Source organism: Ursus maritimus, unplaced genomic scaffold (assembly GCF_017311325.1).
Source record: "Ursus maritimus isolate PB19 unplaced genomic scaffold, ASM1731132v1 scaffold_35, whole genome shotgun sequence".
NCBI classification, from domain to species: Eukaryota; Metazoa; Chordata; class Mammalia; order Carnivora; family Ursidae; genus Ursus; species Ursus maritimus.
In genome coordinates, this window is record NW_024426119.1 from 24,232,942 (window position 1) to 24,249,707 (window position 16,766).

The following is a 16,766-nucleotide window of genomic DNA, read 5'->3' on the forward strand; positions in this document are numbered from 1 at the left end:
CCCCCCCCCCCCGGACTGGGGACTCGTTTTTGCCCCTCCTCCGTGGTTTGGTGGAAGGGGCCAGAGGACTCCCAAGTTGTCAGTGCTTGCCCGAGTGGAGGGTTTATAACTTCCAGCGAGAACCCCCCCCCCCCCCGCCTTTAGTCCTGGAATGTGTTTTCAAGGTGGCAAGGCTTTCGAAGGCTTCTCACCCAGAAAGACTGTCAGAGAATGTGTGATAACTACAGATGCAGGGGGGTTATGGGCTTTTTGGTTCAACGTTCCGTTGAGCGGAGCATTGTTTTTTGCAGTGGTTTTAGGGAGGTGTTTCCTTTAAGATATGAAATACTATGGTTTTCCCCTGCCTTTTTGTCTAATTATTTTGCAAAAATTAGTGCTTTTGGAAAATTGAGCTTATATTTTGAGAACGTTAGATCCGAAGTATGAATTCATTTCCGAGACCGTTTTCATATTCACAGAGTAGTTTCATTAGTATTCAGTTTTGTTTTTAATTGTATTAAATTCTTGATTATCCATGCGACTAGTTGCTGGAAGTCAGGGATGATGAAAATGTAAATAATAATCCAAAATAAGAGTCCCCCCCCCAGTGTTAGTATTTTTCATCCTTGAGACTTCTATGGAACGACTTAAAATTTGATGAAATCGAAGTTTATTATTGACTATGCATTCTCTTCAGTTGAAGGCTTTGCCCAGTGTTGAGCTAGGCAGATAGATGAAGGAGAAAAAGACTAGTGATTTGCCTAGTTATTTTACAAATAAATAATTAGTACCTGAATAAATGAGACAAGATTTCCAAATTCCTGTATATATGTATATATGTAGCTAGTCGAGTCAATTTTGATTTTGAAATCTGGCTCTTTTAGTAGGCGGATTCCTAGTCGCGTATATTTGTTTTTTACAAAAGCTTTAATTAAAAAAATTATGAGAATATGAATTTGAAACACAGATGAGTTTTATAAGATAATACGTGGATTTACCAAAGCAAAATTGGTCAGAGCCTCTTAGCTTTTCAGTGACCTAAGGTATATACAGCCTATATCCAATTTAATGAAAAAAACATTTTAAGACACCTATCAGAAATGCCTTTAATTTCAAAGCCTGACAATTGAATAGGAAATTTTCTTGAACAATTTTCTTGTATGTGTGTCACTAATGAAAAGGTTAAACTCATTGGTCCTTCATCATGATGCCAGAACTGTAACCAGTAATGCTACCATATGTATACTTATGGTTCCTTTCATCTTAGAGGAAATATAATTAACTATTTAGCATAGCTATTTGTGTGTGTTTATCTTAACAGCAAGTGCTGTGAGCAGATTATTTAAACTAGAGAACCTATTCCTCTTTCATCCTACATCTTTCTTAAGCCCGCAACCTATTAAAACCTTGTAGAAATTTAAGGATTAGAAAGAAATCATGAATGTAGGTTTTCCGTTGAAGAATTTATTCCTGTTTTCACTCTAGTACCTCCTGCCTCTTCCTCAGCCTAACCTTGAGTAAGAGAATAATTCTAACCACCCTCTCTTCCCACCCGCTACATACTCACAGGAAACCGAGATACAGAAAAGTGGTGCTGCTTTGCCTTGCTCCGGCTGTAGGCAGTTAATTCAGGGGTCCATGGATGACCTGGAAGGAGTGTGCTTCATTTTATATTAGCATTTTTCTGGGGCAAGACTCCATTATTTTCATCATATTCTCAGAGGAATCTGTCACTGAAAAAAGGCTAAGAACCATTAATTTAATGGTAGATTAGGGGTAGAACTGAGCTTTCTCCACTTTGTGAAGTTCTTCGTTGTTTCCACTATACCCTAGAGTAACGTACTGACTTTTTGAGGTTATTTGGAATATACTTTTATATTTTTACTAATGAAGTGAATTTAGATAGATGAAAGTCGCTAAAAATATATGTGATATCTGAATTTCCATTTTCCCTCACAAAATATTTGTTTTTTCACTATAAACCAGTGTTGGTTTATATTCAGAATTTTGGGGAATTTGGTGGAAGGGGCCATTAAACAGCATTAAAACTTACTCATAATATTGTAGTAATTAGCAATTTATAGAAATTTGATTTTTAAAAAAATAGTACTTAATACAGACTGCATTTCATGTTAACCTAATTGAAATCCTTGGAGTATTGCACAAGTGTAACTTAAAAAAAAAAAAATCTAGCATGTTTTGCCTGAAGGCATTCATATTGCTCTTTTAAAAAAATAAAATCTTTGATAAAAGGATAAATTGTAATATATGTTGATCAAGATTATAAAAAGTAAGTTACTGGGAATACATGCTAGATAATAGTTTTAATTGCAATAGTGACTATTTGAAAGAATGTTACAACCAAAAGAGTATGTAAGGAGTATTCTCTTTTAGCAAGACTGTATTAAATCAAAACAAGTAATTTAATTTTAATTGCCAGAGTTAGATGTTCTAAGAACAGTTATTACTTGGTATATGCCTTTTTCTTTCTTTCTTTCTTTCTTTCTTTCTTTCTTTCTTTCTTTCTTTCTTTCCTTCCTTCCTTCCTTCCTTCCTTCCTTCCTTCCTTCCTTGTGGGGGGAAATAGTTGTTGTAAAGGGATGTGAAAAATAAATCATGGACTTTATTTGTTCATAAAAGGCTTAATGTTTCTATTTTTAGGAAATTTAAGACAGTGTTTTGAGATTTTTAAAAAAATAAACAAAACACTTGAAGTTTACAGTATCTTTTCTATTAACAAATAATTTAAACATTGGCTTAATTTTTAGTATGTTAACATTAGATAAGTTTTTTAAAGATTTTATTTATTTGTCAGAGAGAGAGAGTAGGGGGAAGAGAGAGAGCACAAGCAGGGGGAGTGGCAGGCAGAAGGAGAAGCAGACTCTCCTCTGTGTAAGAAGCCTGATGTGGGACTCAATCCCAGGTCTCTGGGATTGTCAGCTGAGCTGAAGGCAGATACTTAACCTGCTGAGCTACCCAGGCGTCCTTAGATAAGTTCTTTACTTGGCATCAGGGAAATATGAATAAAAAACCCAATGTGATACCACCTCACACCACTCAGAATCGCTAAAACTAACAAGTCAGGAAATGACAGATATTGGTGAGGATGCAGAGAAAGGGGAACCCTCCTTCAGTGTTGGTGGGAATGCAAGCTGGTGCAGCCTTTCCGGAAAACAGTATGGAGGTTCCTCAGAAAGTTGAAAATAGAGTTACCCTAACGACCCAGCAATTGAACTACTGAGTATTTAGCCCAAAGATACAAATGTAGTGATCCAAAGGGGCACCTGCACCCCAATGTTTATAGCAGCAGTGTCCACAATAGCTAAACTGTGGAAAGAGCCCAGATATCCACTGACAGATGAATGGATAAAGAAGATGTGGTATATATATAGAATGGAATATTACACAGCCATCGAAAAATGAAATCTTGCCGTTTGCAATGACGTGGATGAACTAGAGGGTATTATGCAAAGCAAAATAAGTCAATCAGAGAAAGATAATTATCATATGATTTCACTGATATGTGGAATTTAAGAAATAAAACAGAGATCATAGGGGAAGAGAGGAAAAAAACAAAAGAAGACAAAACCAGAGAGGGAGACAAACCATAAGAGACTCTTAATCATAGGAAATAAATTGAGGGCTGCTGGAGGGGAGGGATGGGGTAACTGGGTGATGGACATTAAGGAGGGCATGTGATGTGATGAGCACTGGGATTTATATAAGACTGATGAATCACAGACCTGTACCTCTGAAACCGATAATACATTATATGTTAATTAATTGAATTTAAATTAAAAATGTTTATAAAAACAAAAAATGTAAAATAAATAAAATAAAAGAATTTACAAAATTATAGATCACCAATGTCTTTAACTCTTAGAAAAGCAAACATGTCACAAATACAGATGACTTCATGCAAAGTGCTGTTCACCAATAAAGATACAAAATCATCTGGCTTAAAATTCTTTCCTTTAAATAATTGATAAACTTCAAATAGTATCAGCATTGCAAACTAAATATATTCTAAATAAGTTGCTATAAAACATTTATTATTCAGTAATACTTGGTAGTTGGCCTTTATGAATATAAGTAAATGATTATCTTAACAGGTTTTAAAAATAATACTTTCGTAATCAAAAGGGAAGTAAAATGACCTTTGGAAATTTAACTTTTTTTTTTTTTTTAAGATTTCTTTATTTGATAGAGAGTGGGGGGGCAGGGCAGAGGGAGAGAGAGGGGAATCAGGCTCCCCACTGAATGGGAAGCCCAATGCAGTGCTGGATGCTAGGACCCCAAGACCATGACCTGAGCCAAAACCAAGAGTCAGATGCTCAAGCGACTGAGACACCCAGGCACCCCAACATTTATAAATTTAAAAAGACATTTTTCCCTAAGCCCTAATGACATAGAGGAGATTAAAAAGTAGAATTATGGGTTATTGAAAAAGTAATACATATGAAAACCTATGGGATGTGGCTGAAGCTATACTCTGAGGCAAATGCATAGTCATAAATGCTTTCATTATTAAACATTTTAAAAGGTAAATAAAAATTAAGTGTCCAGGGCTAGAAGTTAGCAGGAAAACCCTATCAAAGCAATAGAGGAAAACAAATACAAAACCAGAAATTAATAAATTAGATAATTCAAAAACCAGTATTAAATTTAGAGAGCTGATTTTTAGAAAAGTACCGTAAGGTACTTTAATAGGATTAGGTGTGGTCTCTTTTAAGAAAAGAGGAAGGGATCTGAATAGTAAATCAAGTGGGCAGTCTCAGTTAAATATTTTGATTTTTTTCTCAATATTATCTGAAGTCTTGCGAAACTTACGTATATAACTACTGCAATTGATTTGTCAGGTGTTTACTTTCAGTGTAAGTCACTGCAATAAAAAACAATACAGCCAGCAGGTATCTCTTAAGCATTAGTCATTTTTTTCCATTGGAAGACATTTTTCTTTGGCCATGAAATGCAAGATATCTTAATGTTTGATATATTGTATTTTTACCTTAATATAGAAAGGATGTGGAGGGTTTCCATGGTCATATTTTTTCTGTAGGTGTGTGGTACATACTGAAATTTCACTGTGGGAGAGTGCTTATTATGTTCTACTTCAGTTTTGATTTTAAGTGGGTGTTTTCTTTCTGTTGCTTAATCTGGGAAAATTATTTGCACACACCAGGAGGTTCTGTCCCAGAGGAGTTTAGTGTGCATTTCCTGCTGTTGGGTGCTTCATAGTAATGTTTGTGCATTTTCCCTAAACCAGTCTAGTACAGCACTCTTTCCAGAACATGTACTCAGTGCATGTTTGTTGAATTTAGATAGGCTCTCAGTGATCTGAGTGCATTTGTTTAATACACTCTTTTTAAAGAAGGCTTTTATATTTTTATGTTCTGATAAATTCTTGGGTTTTCTAGGTTATTCACATCAAAGAAGTTTTATTACTGACATTTATTTTAATATATGCTGAATTTAAAAGGAATGTGAAACTGCTTATGTTTTGTTTTGTTTTTTTTCCAGTACAGATTTCTGGGATTATTATGATTTTTCATTTATTTGGAAAATTCTGAAATAATTTCTGAAAATTAAAGATAATTTTACTATGTAGATAGTGGTTTTTTTTTAAACAAATAGTAGTACAGGGATAATTAGACTTTGTGTAGTTCAGACTTATTTTACATTTATATTTACTTTAAGGAGACAACTCTGCTATAAAATTTCTGATTCCTAAAAAATAGATCTTGTCTATAAGTAGACTAAAAAATTCAAACTAAGAAATATCATTGTATGAAGTAACTAGTCTAATTTTTTCGTAATGTTTTGTTGTCTACTATGTAGGACATTTTTCTTTGATTTCTATACTAATATAATTGAAATACTGCCAGAATTTGTTACTTAACATATTGTCTATATGGGCTTTATTATGTGGAATTTTGAGAATAGTTCCGGGATTTAACTTCTACTTTTTAGGCCTGAGAATAGCAGATGCTTCATTTTAATGTCTGATACTGAAAGCCCCAAAGTCACAACAAACAACTTTTAAGACCATAGAGAGTTGTAACTGTAGGAGAAAGTTTGCCAGTCTGTTCCTACTAGTGACATCTTCTGTTTGTGCAGCTGTTGACTACAGCAGCTTCTCTTTTTTGCTAAAAACAAAGGATCACTTCAGTGTTTGTGAATTTTATTGTTGAACTCTGATACCTAGAATTACACTTAGAATAGAAATCATTACAAACTTTAATATTTAAGGGTATATACTGTGTATATGTACAGATATCAATTATAAATTGTGCATGACACTTTTTTGACAGGTTACCTAAGTTCATAAAACTCTTACAAAGTAAAATGAAACTAAGTATAAAAACTTGTTGCAACTTTTGACTTGAGCAAGAATTTGAATTTGTTACCAAAGTAATTTATGAGTTGGTACTATTTGGAAGGAGGTGTCTAGAAACTTACTATCTTTAAATTATCTTATTTCTTTATAATTACATTAGTTTCTTTTTCATGTGGAAATTTGATATGATCATATTCTTTGCTTTAAAAAAGTCCTAATGCCTTCTAATACAGATCTATAAAACTGTTCAGAGAGTTGTCATATGTTCAAAAGGACTTTTTAGATTTTTCAAAGATATCCTAAAAATTATGTTTTCAGTGTAAAATGTGATTTCAGTTTTCCCTCTTTTTATGCCTATGCATGAACTGTATAAAGCAAGTTTCCGTTCTGTTCATTATTGTTGAAAATCAGCCTTTTCCCCTAATTTCCTCCTGGGGGAACATTTATTAGATTGATATTTTATACCTTACACAAATAATTTTTGAGTTCTGTTGACTATCACAGTGAAAGTTAATGACTTAGACTATTAGCATTTGAAGGAGTTTTTGCCTCCAGGGTTGAAATTCAAGAAACTAGCTCCAGCTCACAGATACTGTATTCATTAAGTGCAAGTAGTGTCTCTATGTCCGATTTGGTTAATAGTATAAAAGTAGATTTCAAAATTTAATCAGGTAGGAAGGACGTTGAATTAATACTGCTATGAATAGTTCAGATTTCTTCTCTCTCCCCATCTTTTTATAAGCATTCTGAATATTTCCAGTGGACTCTTTTTAGAGAATAATTTATATGAATAAAGGCTCTCTATTGCGCATATTAAGTCTTTAGATTTTGTCTTCAGATTTTCTTGCATTTATTACTGATTACCTTTGTGAGAAACATTCCTGACATTTATTCTGTGAACTCTGCCTTGCTCAGAGCTTCCAATAAATGCTACTGGGTTTGTTGGGCAAAAGGTCTAGGACTATTGCTTTGATGTAATTGATTTGAGTGGTTGAAACATTGGATTGCATTTCACTTACTGGTTTCTTAAAGAAGAGTTTAATATCTTTTTAGATTGTGATATTTATGTGGTTTTTAACATTCTACTTTTACAGAATGTGCCTATAGGTTTTTTCTTTTTATAATTAAATTTTAAAAATTTGTTGTTAAATACAGAAGGAAAACTGCATAAAAACAATGTATAGCTAAATGAATTATAAGGTGAATGCCTTGTAATTATCACCCAAGTTAGGATATAGAATGTTGTCAGGCACTCAGAAGCTCTCCAGGTGCCTCCTTGTGATCACAACTCTGTTTTACATGAGTAATTTCATATGAGTAATTCCTATCCTGACTTTTATCCCAGATCTTTTTTTTTAATCTTTTTTTTTAAAGATTTTATTTATTTATTTGACAGAGAGACAGCTAGCGAGAGAGGGAAGACAAGCAGGGGGAGTGGGAGAGGAAGAAGCAGGCTCATAGCGGAGGAGCCTGATGTGGGGCTCGATCCCATAACGCCGGGATCACGACCTGAGCGGAAGGCAGACGCTTAACGACTGCGCTATACAGGCGCCCCCTTATCCCAGATCTTATTTACTTTTCTTTATTGTTTTGTCACCCACATGTGCATCCTAAAATACTTTAGTCTTTTAAAGATATCTTTTAAATTTCTGTAGATATTTTTGTAAGAAAAGATACAAAATAAACTAAAATGGGAATACATGTTCTGGATCACTTTAGTGTACTCAGGTTGTCTGCTGGGAAACTAAAGTACTCATTTTTTCTTCTAGTTTAACCGTGAACCAAAAGTTTCTTGCCCCTATGTTAAGTTGTTTTTTTGTTTTTTTTTTCAGTAATCTTGGACATCTTCCTTCCTTTTAATTAAACCATACTAATCTAATTTCCTGAAATGGATGGAAATAGACTATTTTTTAGACTAGTCAAACAAGTATAAAGTGATTATCCTTCAGAACTCTGTTTAATGATTTTCCCTCCTAACAAAAGTAGTTAAAAGCATTGTTTTGTCTGAAGAGCTGGATTTCTTACTACCAGCTTTATTTTTGGACTCCAGTCTGACTTCCTGGTTCTCTTAATTGTTTTAACAGCTTTGGTTATGTAAGAAATGATTTCATTAAAATGCAAGAACTTTTGTTAAGCATTTCCCTGTTTTATTCGACGGCTCTGCCTAAATAATCGTATTTAGCTATTTTGACATTGCTGTTCCTTTGGATGTTTTCTAATACTGAGGAGATCTAATTACTCCTTGTAAACACTGACTCTTCCATTGTTAAATTGTGAATTTGTATTACGTTTTTTGCTCCTTTGTTAATAGTGTGTTTTACTTTCTCTTTGAAGAATGTCAAGCTATCAGCTGAGGTAGAGCCGTTTATTCCCCAGAAGAAGAATCCTGATACATTTATGATCCCGATGGCACTCCCAAATGATAATGGAAATGTTTCTGGTGTAGAACCAACTCCAATTCCCAGCTACCTGATTACTTGTTACCCATTCGTGCAGGAAAACCAGTCCAATAGGTAATTTGTTTATTATTACTTTCTTTTTTGTGGGGGTGAGTAGGGAAATACAGATATTGGCAAGGCATACTTCTTCATTTTTTTCTTTTGTAACTTTTTCTTTTTTCAGGTTTATTCATTATTATTTTTTGTAATCTCTACGGCCAACGTGGGGATTCAATTTACAAACTTGAGATCAAGAGTCCCATGCTCCACCGACTGAGCCTGCCAGGCGCCCCTCCATTTGTAACTTTTAAACATTAGCCATTTCTCTTTTTTAAGAGAAGTAAATAAAATCAAATGAAGTAGAAATCTGAAAATTGTTAACGTGGGGTTTTTTACTCATTCTTTCTAAGAGGAAATGGAGTTTTTTGGATGTATCTCCTACAATAAGTCATTAAAATTACTTTGAAATAAATTGATACCGAGGGAGGAATGAATATTCAGAAAGTGGTGAACGGAAACCCTTTTTAAAGATTAGGTATCTGATCATAATTTCCAGGACAGTCTGGCATAAGAAGAAAAAACCAAGGGATAGTCCTTAACATTGAAGCATTTATGGTTAACATATATTTCTGGACTCTGATTCTAGTTTAAATTTACCTTCTGTGCTGTAGTCACAGGGTGATTTAGCAAAACGCTTGCAATTCAGATAATGTGTGACCTGGTGGTTAGGGCGTAACTTGTGATAGTCGAGATAGCCTTTTTAACCCTGCTTAGACTGAGCAATTGATACTTTGTTGGTGTAGTTTATTTTATTGCTGTATTGAAAGTACTTTATATCACACATGGAAAATTATACTTCTCTAGCACTCTGGGATAAATAGATGAGGCATCTGGGCTCTAGCCTCTGCCCAGCCACCCCAAAGGCAAATGCAGTCAATATATCTGCACGCCTCTAAGCCATCATGTGGCACACTAGCGGGCCAAGGCACATTCTTTCAGACATTCTCCATGTAAGAGATAGGTGGCCACTAAGCTACTGTATGAAATATTAAATATTCAGGTTAATAATCTCTAAAACTATAGTTTTAGAGGGGATTGGGCAAAGAGTAAGGGATCCTTCTCAATTGAAGTTAGCATTATGTCAAAAAATTTTGACCTATATATGGCTATGTTTGAAGCGACTTATCAACCACATTTAATAATACTGTTTTTTTGTATTTGACAAAATGGCCAAGTGTTAAGTACAGTTAATTTTTCTTACCATACTAAATAATCTTTTTTTTTTTTTAAAGATTTTATTTATTTATTTGACGGAGATAGAGACAGCCAGCGAGAGAGGGAACACAAGCAGGGGGAGTGGGAGAGGAAGAAGCAGGCTCATAGCAGAGGAGCCTGATGTGGGGCTCGATCCCACAATGCCAGGATCACGCCCTGAGCCAAAGGCAGACGCTCAACCGCTGTACCACCCAGGCGCCCCTAAATAATCTTTTGAATTCGTGAATAAACCAGCCAGTGGATTAAAAGTATTTTTAAAAATTATGGCAGTGAACATTTTTCCATTGTGCTTTGTTGTGGGAGTAGCGAGGAAAAGCTCATTGCTCCAGCTCCCCATGACCCCTCATTCTTCGGCAGCAACCTTCTGTAAGGACTGCAGAGATGGGAAGAATCTTGCTGATGCTTTACAGGAATTGCACTAGAAGAGGCTCGAGTGCTAGGAATAGGATGGCAGTGGACAGGCTTGCCTTGTCTCTTCTTACCCTTGGATCTGGAACGTGCTTCGATTGCCAAAGAGGGGAGCCAGGAAAAGAGCTTGACTTGGCCACATGGTTTGGGAAGTACAGGAGAGGAGTAGGAGCCCCTGGGACTGAGCAAAAGAATGAGAGGTGGAGGAATCAAATCACCCATTGTAATGATCACCGTACACAGTGATCACCTTACCCTGCTGTTTGCAGAAGGTTATCACAGTTGTTAGCATTGGATGGGGACTTTGGACTGCTTTTGTTTACAGATCCAGCAGCTAGGTGTTTAACTTTCAGGCAGAAATACCTTGAGGAGGTTGAGAAGAGAGTTTATATAAATAAGAATGGTATGTACTTTTAAAATTTTGAAATGCAGCAGAACTATCAGGTTGAATTCCTTTGTACTGTCATTTAAGTTGTTATTACATGTATATAATAATCTCTAATTACAGCAAAGAAATTTGTAAGGTGATAATTTTATTTCCTTTTTATTATGAAGGCACTGTTCTGTACTCTTTAAATTAAAATGAATTAAGAGGTTTTGCTTCAGCATTACTTTCAGACTTGTCAATATATTTCTTTTTTTTATTTGATTTTAACAGACAGTTTCCATTATATAACAATGATATACGATGGCAACAGCCCAATCCAAACCCTGCTGGACCATACCTTGCCTACCCTATTATATCTGCTCAGCCACCTGTCTCTACAGAGTATACATATTATCAGCTGATGCCAGCACCATGTGCCCAAGTTATGGGATTCTATCATCCTTTTCCTACACCTTACTCCAACACCTTTCAGGCCGCAAATACTGTAAATACTATAACCACAGAATGCACTGAGCGTCCAAATCAGCTTGGACAGGTCTTCCCATTGTCCAGTCATCGGAGCAGAAACAGTAACAGAGGACCAGTTGTACCAAAAGTAAGTGACTTACTTTGATTGCTTTTTATGTTTGATATATCTGTTGTTAATAATAGTGTAAGTAATTTGCTACTGGTCTTGATTAGCCTTTGATGCTGAATTTACTATAAAACATTTCGTTCACTGTTATAAAATAGTCAAGGGTAGAGCATTTGTAAAATAATTTTTCCTGTTTTTTATTGTGCCTTATTCTTAATTGATGATATGATTTACAGTCATCTTCAGGTTCCTTCAGAAAGTTTTACATAATCATAATACACAAATATTTCTAAATTATTTTAATTTAGTGATAAAAATTGCATAGTGATACCAGTGTTTATAAGTGAGAGTTTGGATCCTATGCCAGTGGTGTTGAATGACTAATGCACTTCATATATTCCGGTCTTCAGAAATCAGCAGGAGATGTTATGGAGAACAACATTTGTGATTCATTAAATCCCTTCAATTTCATCGTGGCTAGTCTGTGAATTTTTCGTAGCAATAGCACTTTGTTAGTCAAGTGTTGCTTTACTATATTATGTGAACACAGGGTCTCCTAGGGCTGAAGAAAATGAAAGATAAATGTGTGAAACTACTCTAAAGATCAGCCTTTTGACTAAGTTAAAAAAAAAAGGGAGACATGAAGGCCTTGAAAACACAAGAGATTTAAGGTTATTCTAGGTAACTGTTTCTTAACTAAAAGGTTACTTTTATATTGAGGCCTTAATATCAAAGCAAGTAAGAAGAAAAACCATGTTTCTTCTCAGCACTTCTAGAAGGTAGAGTGATTTCTTGGCTCTATCATCAAGGAGTTGATGCTTTCCTAGATTCCATTAGCCCAGCTTCTTCAGTGAAAAGTCTTTGCTGTCTTCTGACATACTTTTTACAAATTAAAATGCAAACATGCAGCACAGTTTGCTTTAAAAATCTTTTAGTCTTTGCTCATGGAAACACTGGGTCAAGGGAAATTGTTTTGGGACCTCTGGAGAATGTAAAGAAATACGTATTGGAAGTAAGACAGAAGTATATAACTTTCAGATGGTGAAGAAACATGATTTCTCAGAGTGCATTTCCAGCACTTCAGTTTAGGAAGTTAAATTCAGAGTTCTGTTATATAAATTGCTATTTAAGTGATGAATACTCCTGTTTTAAAAAGTGAAGGAAAGGATCAGCTTTTTTTATATTTTCTTTTTAAGCTCTAAAGCAGAATTTTTTTGGTACTTTCTTGGTATCATGAAAGGAAAATTTATTCCTTGGGAAAGCTACTACCCTTTTTATTACCCTTCTAAATAAAAATTTACAACCTCTTATATGACATGCTTATACTTCTATCATTTATTAATTATTGATTGAGAAAATACGAAGTACAAGTAATAATTAAAAATTCATTAATATTTTATTAGTCATAGTAGTGTTAATAGTTCTTTGAAAAATAGTATTAAAATGTGTGTGTATGATCCATCATTTAACGTATAATTAAAATGCAGATAATTTCATGAATTCCTAACACAGTAACCCTCTTTCCCCATAGATTGGGAGCCACTAATTTAGAGCAAACATTTAGGTGTGTTTTATAGTGGATATGTATTTTATAATGTTTAGTACATTGAGTAGGATTTTAAATTATTATTATTTTTTTGTGCTTAAATCAGCAGCAGCTTTTACAACAGCACATAAAAAGCAAAAGGCCACTGGTGAAAAGTGTAGCTACTCAGAAAGAGACAAATGCAGCAGGTCCTGATAATCGGTCAAAAATTGTGCTTCTGGTAGATGCTTCACAGCAGACTGGTAAGCAAGAGTGGTTATGTATACATCACTGAGTTTTATCTGTTTTCATGTATTGACTTTATAATTGTGGACTGTACCACTCTTTAAGTTTCCAGACTTTCATCCTTTCATTTATACTGCCACTTTGTGAAATTCTCTAGGAAGGGTAAAAGCAGTCCATGTCCATAATGTTCTTTCAACTTGTTTGCCAGCTGATGTGCACTTTTGAGGAGGGTTTGAGGTGTCCTTATCCCCATATAGTAGTGGAGCAGTTCAGAAATTGGAGATGGAATATTGCAGACATTGTAGGAATCTGAGGACTCATTTTGGCAGAAATCACATTTGTATGTTTTTATAACTAGTTCAAAACCCTTTATAGGATACTCTAATATTGTATAATATTTTTATAGAAAGAACTTGGCAAGTTTTCTGTGTCATATTTCAGCATAGATCTGAACCAAACCTGTGAGTGGTACCTATATCCTGTCAAGCAAGTAAAAATTTTGGACTAGTTGGATATCATTTTGTCTAGAGTTTTCTAGAGAACTTTGTAAATTTTAAATAAGGAAGCTTTATCCCGGTAATAGATAAAAATTAATATTTTCCAGTTTATATCATTGAATTCCAGTTTGTATCTCTGATCTCAGCTTAATAGCTGTAGAGTAGATAACTGTCTCTGGACCCATTGTCATTGATGCTAGTAAAAAATTTTTGTTAATGATCCAAGGCCAAGCATTAGATGTGCTCAAAGGCACATTTACTTTTTATCCCTCTGTAGTCTCCACTCTGGCTTAAAATAAATTTGATGGTTCATACTTTCTTTCATTTGGGCTGTATCTTTTCTTTTGTGACATCAGTTCAGTTATTTTTTTACAATTGTTTAGATCCATTAGGAGTAAGAAAGGATCTGTGAATCCATTAAGAAACAATCTTGTTGCTAGTACAGTCATTGTGTGTAGTTTGTAGCCATAAAGCAGTGAGATTAATGGATTAACAAATGCTTGGAGAGGCTATAGAAAAGAATCACAACGTAATATATTACAAACTTTTCTATGTTTTGGTTATTCCTAGTCATAGTGACTTTTACATGCTTTAAACCCTGGGACTGCTTTTAAAAATCCTTACTTCTTCAGTTTGCTCATTTAGTGAACACAAAGACAGTCTTCTGAAGCATAAGAATTAGAAAATGAATAGATGAGCTATTAGCAAAACAAAAAGGCAACCTGTGGAATGGGAGATGATGTTCATATTTCCAATAGGGATTAATATCTAAAATATTTACTCAGTACCAAAAAACCCAGATAATCTGATTTAAATTGGCTAGAGGACCTGAATATACATTTTTCCAAAGAAGACCTACAAATGGCCAGCTGACACATAAAAAGAGGCTCAACATCACTATCATCAGGGAAATACAAATCAAAACCACAACAAGATATCACCTTACACCTGTTTGTGTGGCTAGAATCAAAAAGACAAGAAGTAACAAATGTTCATGAGGATGTGGAGAAAAAAAGAACCCTCATGTAGTGAGAATGTAAATTGGTGCAGCCACTATGGAAAACAGTATGGACATTCCTCAAAAAACTAAAAATAGAAATACCAAATGATCCAATAATTCCGCCACTGGGTATTTTACCCAAAAAAATTGAAAACACTCATTTGAAAAGATACATTTACTCTTACGTTTATTGTGACATTATTGACAATAGCCCAGGTATGGAAGCAATCCAGGTGTCCATAGGTATGAATGGAGAATGGATAAAGCAGATGTGGTGTGTATATATAGTGGAATATTACTCGGTCATAAAAAGGATAAAACCTTGCCGTTTGCAACAACATTAACGGACCCATAGGCTGTAGTGCTAAGTGAAGTAAGTCAGGTGGAGAAAGACAAATAATGTATGATTTCACTTATATGTGGAATCTAAAAAAAAAAAACCCTGCAGAAATAGACCCGTAAACACAGAGAACAAAAACTGATGGTTGCCACGGGGTTGGGGGTAGCTGATGGTAGCTACACTTGTGGTGAGCAAAGCATAATGTATATATAGACTCATAGCATCACTATGTTGTACACTTGAAACTAATGTGACATTGTGTGTCAACTATGCTTTAATAGAAGTAAAAAAAACGAAAAATGAAGGTAAAACTTGATTAGAAGATAATATCTTTTATCCATATTCTTATTCTTTAGGTTTTTTCCCCCAAATTCTGTGGATTGCACATTCTGTCAGTATTTTTGTTTAACTTGTTTTTAATTTCTGAGGATTACTTGGTATCAGTCACAGGTAGGATGAAATACTAGAACTTAAAGGAATTTGTAACAAGTTTTTATTCTCGAACACAAGCTTGCATTTAACGAGTTTAACAAGATGACTGTATATAATATACAAAAGTGAGTTTCAGTGTATTATGAGCAAAATTTGAGAAAAGATGGCATTTATAATAGCAACAAAAATGCAGGTTTCTGGGAATAAACTTTACAAAAGATGTACAAGACGTATATGCAGAAAATCTTAACTTTATGGTAGGACATAAAAAAAAAAAAAACCCTAAATATCCTGTTCATCTAGGACAATTTGATACTGCAAATGTCATTTCCCCCTAAGTCAGTCTGTGGCTTCAGTGCAGTTCTAATCAAAATTTTAATAGGAATTCTTTTGGAACTTGATAAACTAATTCTAAAAGGATCATTTGAGAAGAAAAGAACTTTTTTTCTAAATACCAAGACCTATTAAACTACCTTACTTCCTATAGGCTTACACAAAAAAAATGCAGTATAAGAAAACTAGAGCATGTGTCCCAGAAACAGATTCACATGTATATGGAAACACGTGTGGAAAGTAATAGAGATAGCATTACAGAAACCTAATTTACACCCCATGCAAATCTTTTTTAGGTGGATTAAGGACAAATGGGAAAACCACAGTAAAAGGAAATGTAGGCAGATATCTTTATGATGGTAGGGAGGGAACTATTTCTTTCATTTTTCTTTTTTTTTTTCTTTTTGAAGATTTTATTTATTTATTGGACACAGAGAGACACAGCGAGAGAGGGAACACCAGCAGGGGGAGTGGGAGAGGGAGAAGCAGGCTTCCTGCTGCTGAGCAGGGAGCCCAGTGCGGGGCTTGATCCCCAGGACCCTGGGATCATGACCTGAGCCAAAGGCAGATGCTTAACGACTGAGCCACCCAGGCACCCCAGAGGGAACTTTCTGAAATAAATTCTGGTCTGTCAAAAGTGAGTGAAAGAATAAGCCACAAACTTGGAAAAGATTTTTTCTATGCCTATCAGTGAAAAAATATTAGTATGAAGATGTAAAAAATTCATATGCATGAATAAGAAAATGATCCCACCTTGTTCTCACGGCCGTGGGACACAGTACCAGGGGGCTGAAACAGTTTGGGGGTACTATAGGAGTCTTTCCTTTGACCCAACTGTCCTTCTCCTGTGAATGTATCTAAAATGTATCTCCTGTGAATGTATCTAAAATGTATCTAAAATATATTTCCCTAGAAAGAAAAAGGACAGTTGGATGAAAGATTCAGATTGCAGTAGTACACTGAAAGCTTCCTAATGTTTAGTAACAGGTGGCAA

At 34.8% G+C, this 16,766-nt stretch overlaps 1 protein-coding gene across 3 annotated transcripts in view; it reads left to right on the plus strand.

The window, feature by feature from the left end:
* SECISBP2L (SECIS binding protein 2 like) overlaps nucleotides 1-16,766 on the plus strand; it is a 63,388-nt gene that overhangs the window by 519 nt on the left and 46,103 nt on the right. For 2 of the 3 annotated variants that reach the window (XM_040620652.1, XM_040620650.1), the window contains exons 2-4: nucleotides 8,651-8,829; nucleotides 11,096-11,420; nucleotides 13,052-13,187. In XM_040620652.1, coding sequence (XP_040476586.1) covers nucleotides 8,651-8,829; nucleotides 11,096-11,420; nucleotides 13,052-13,187 — 640 coding nt within the window. The remainder of the gene's footprint in view (nucleotides 1-8,650; nucleotides 8,830-11,095; nucleotides 11,421-13,051; nucleotides 13,188-16,766) is intronic. The other variant, XM_040620651.1, reaches the window with a different exon arrangement.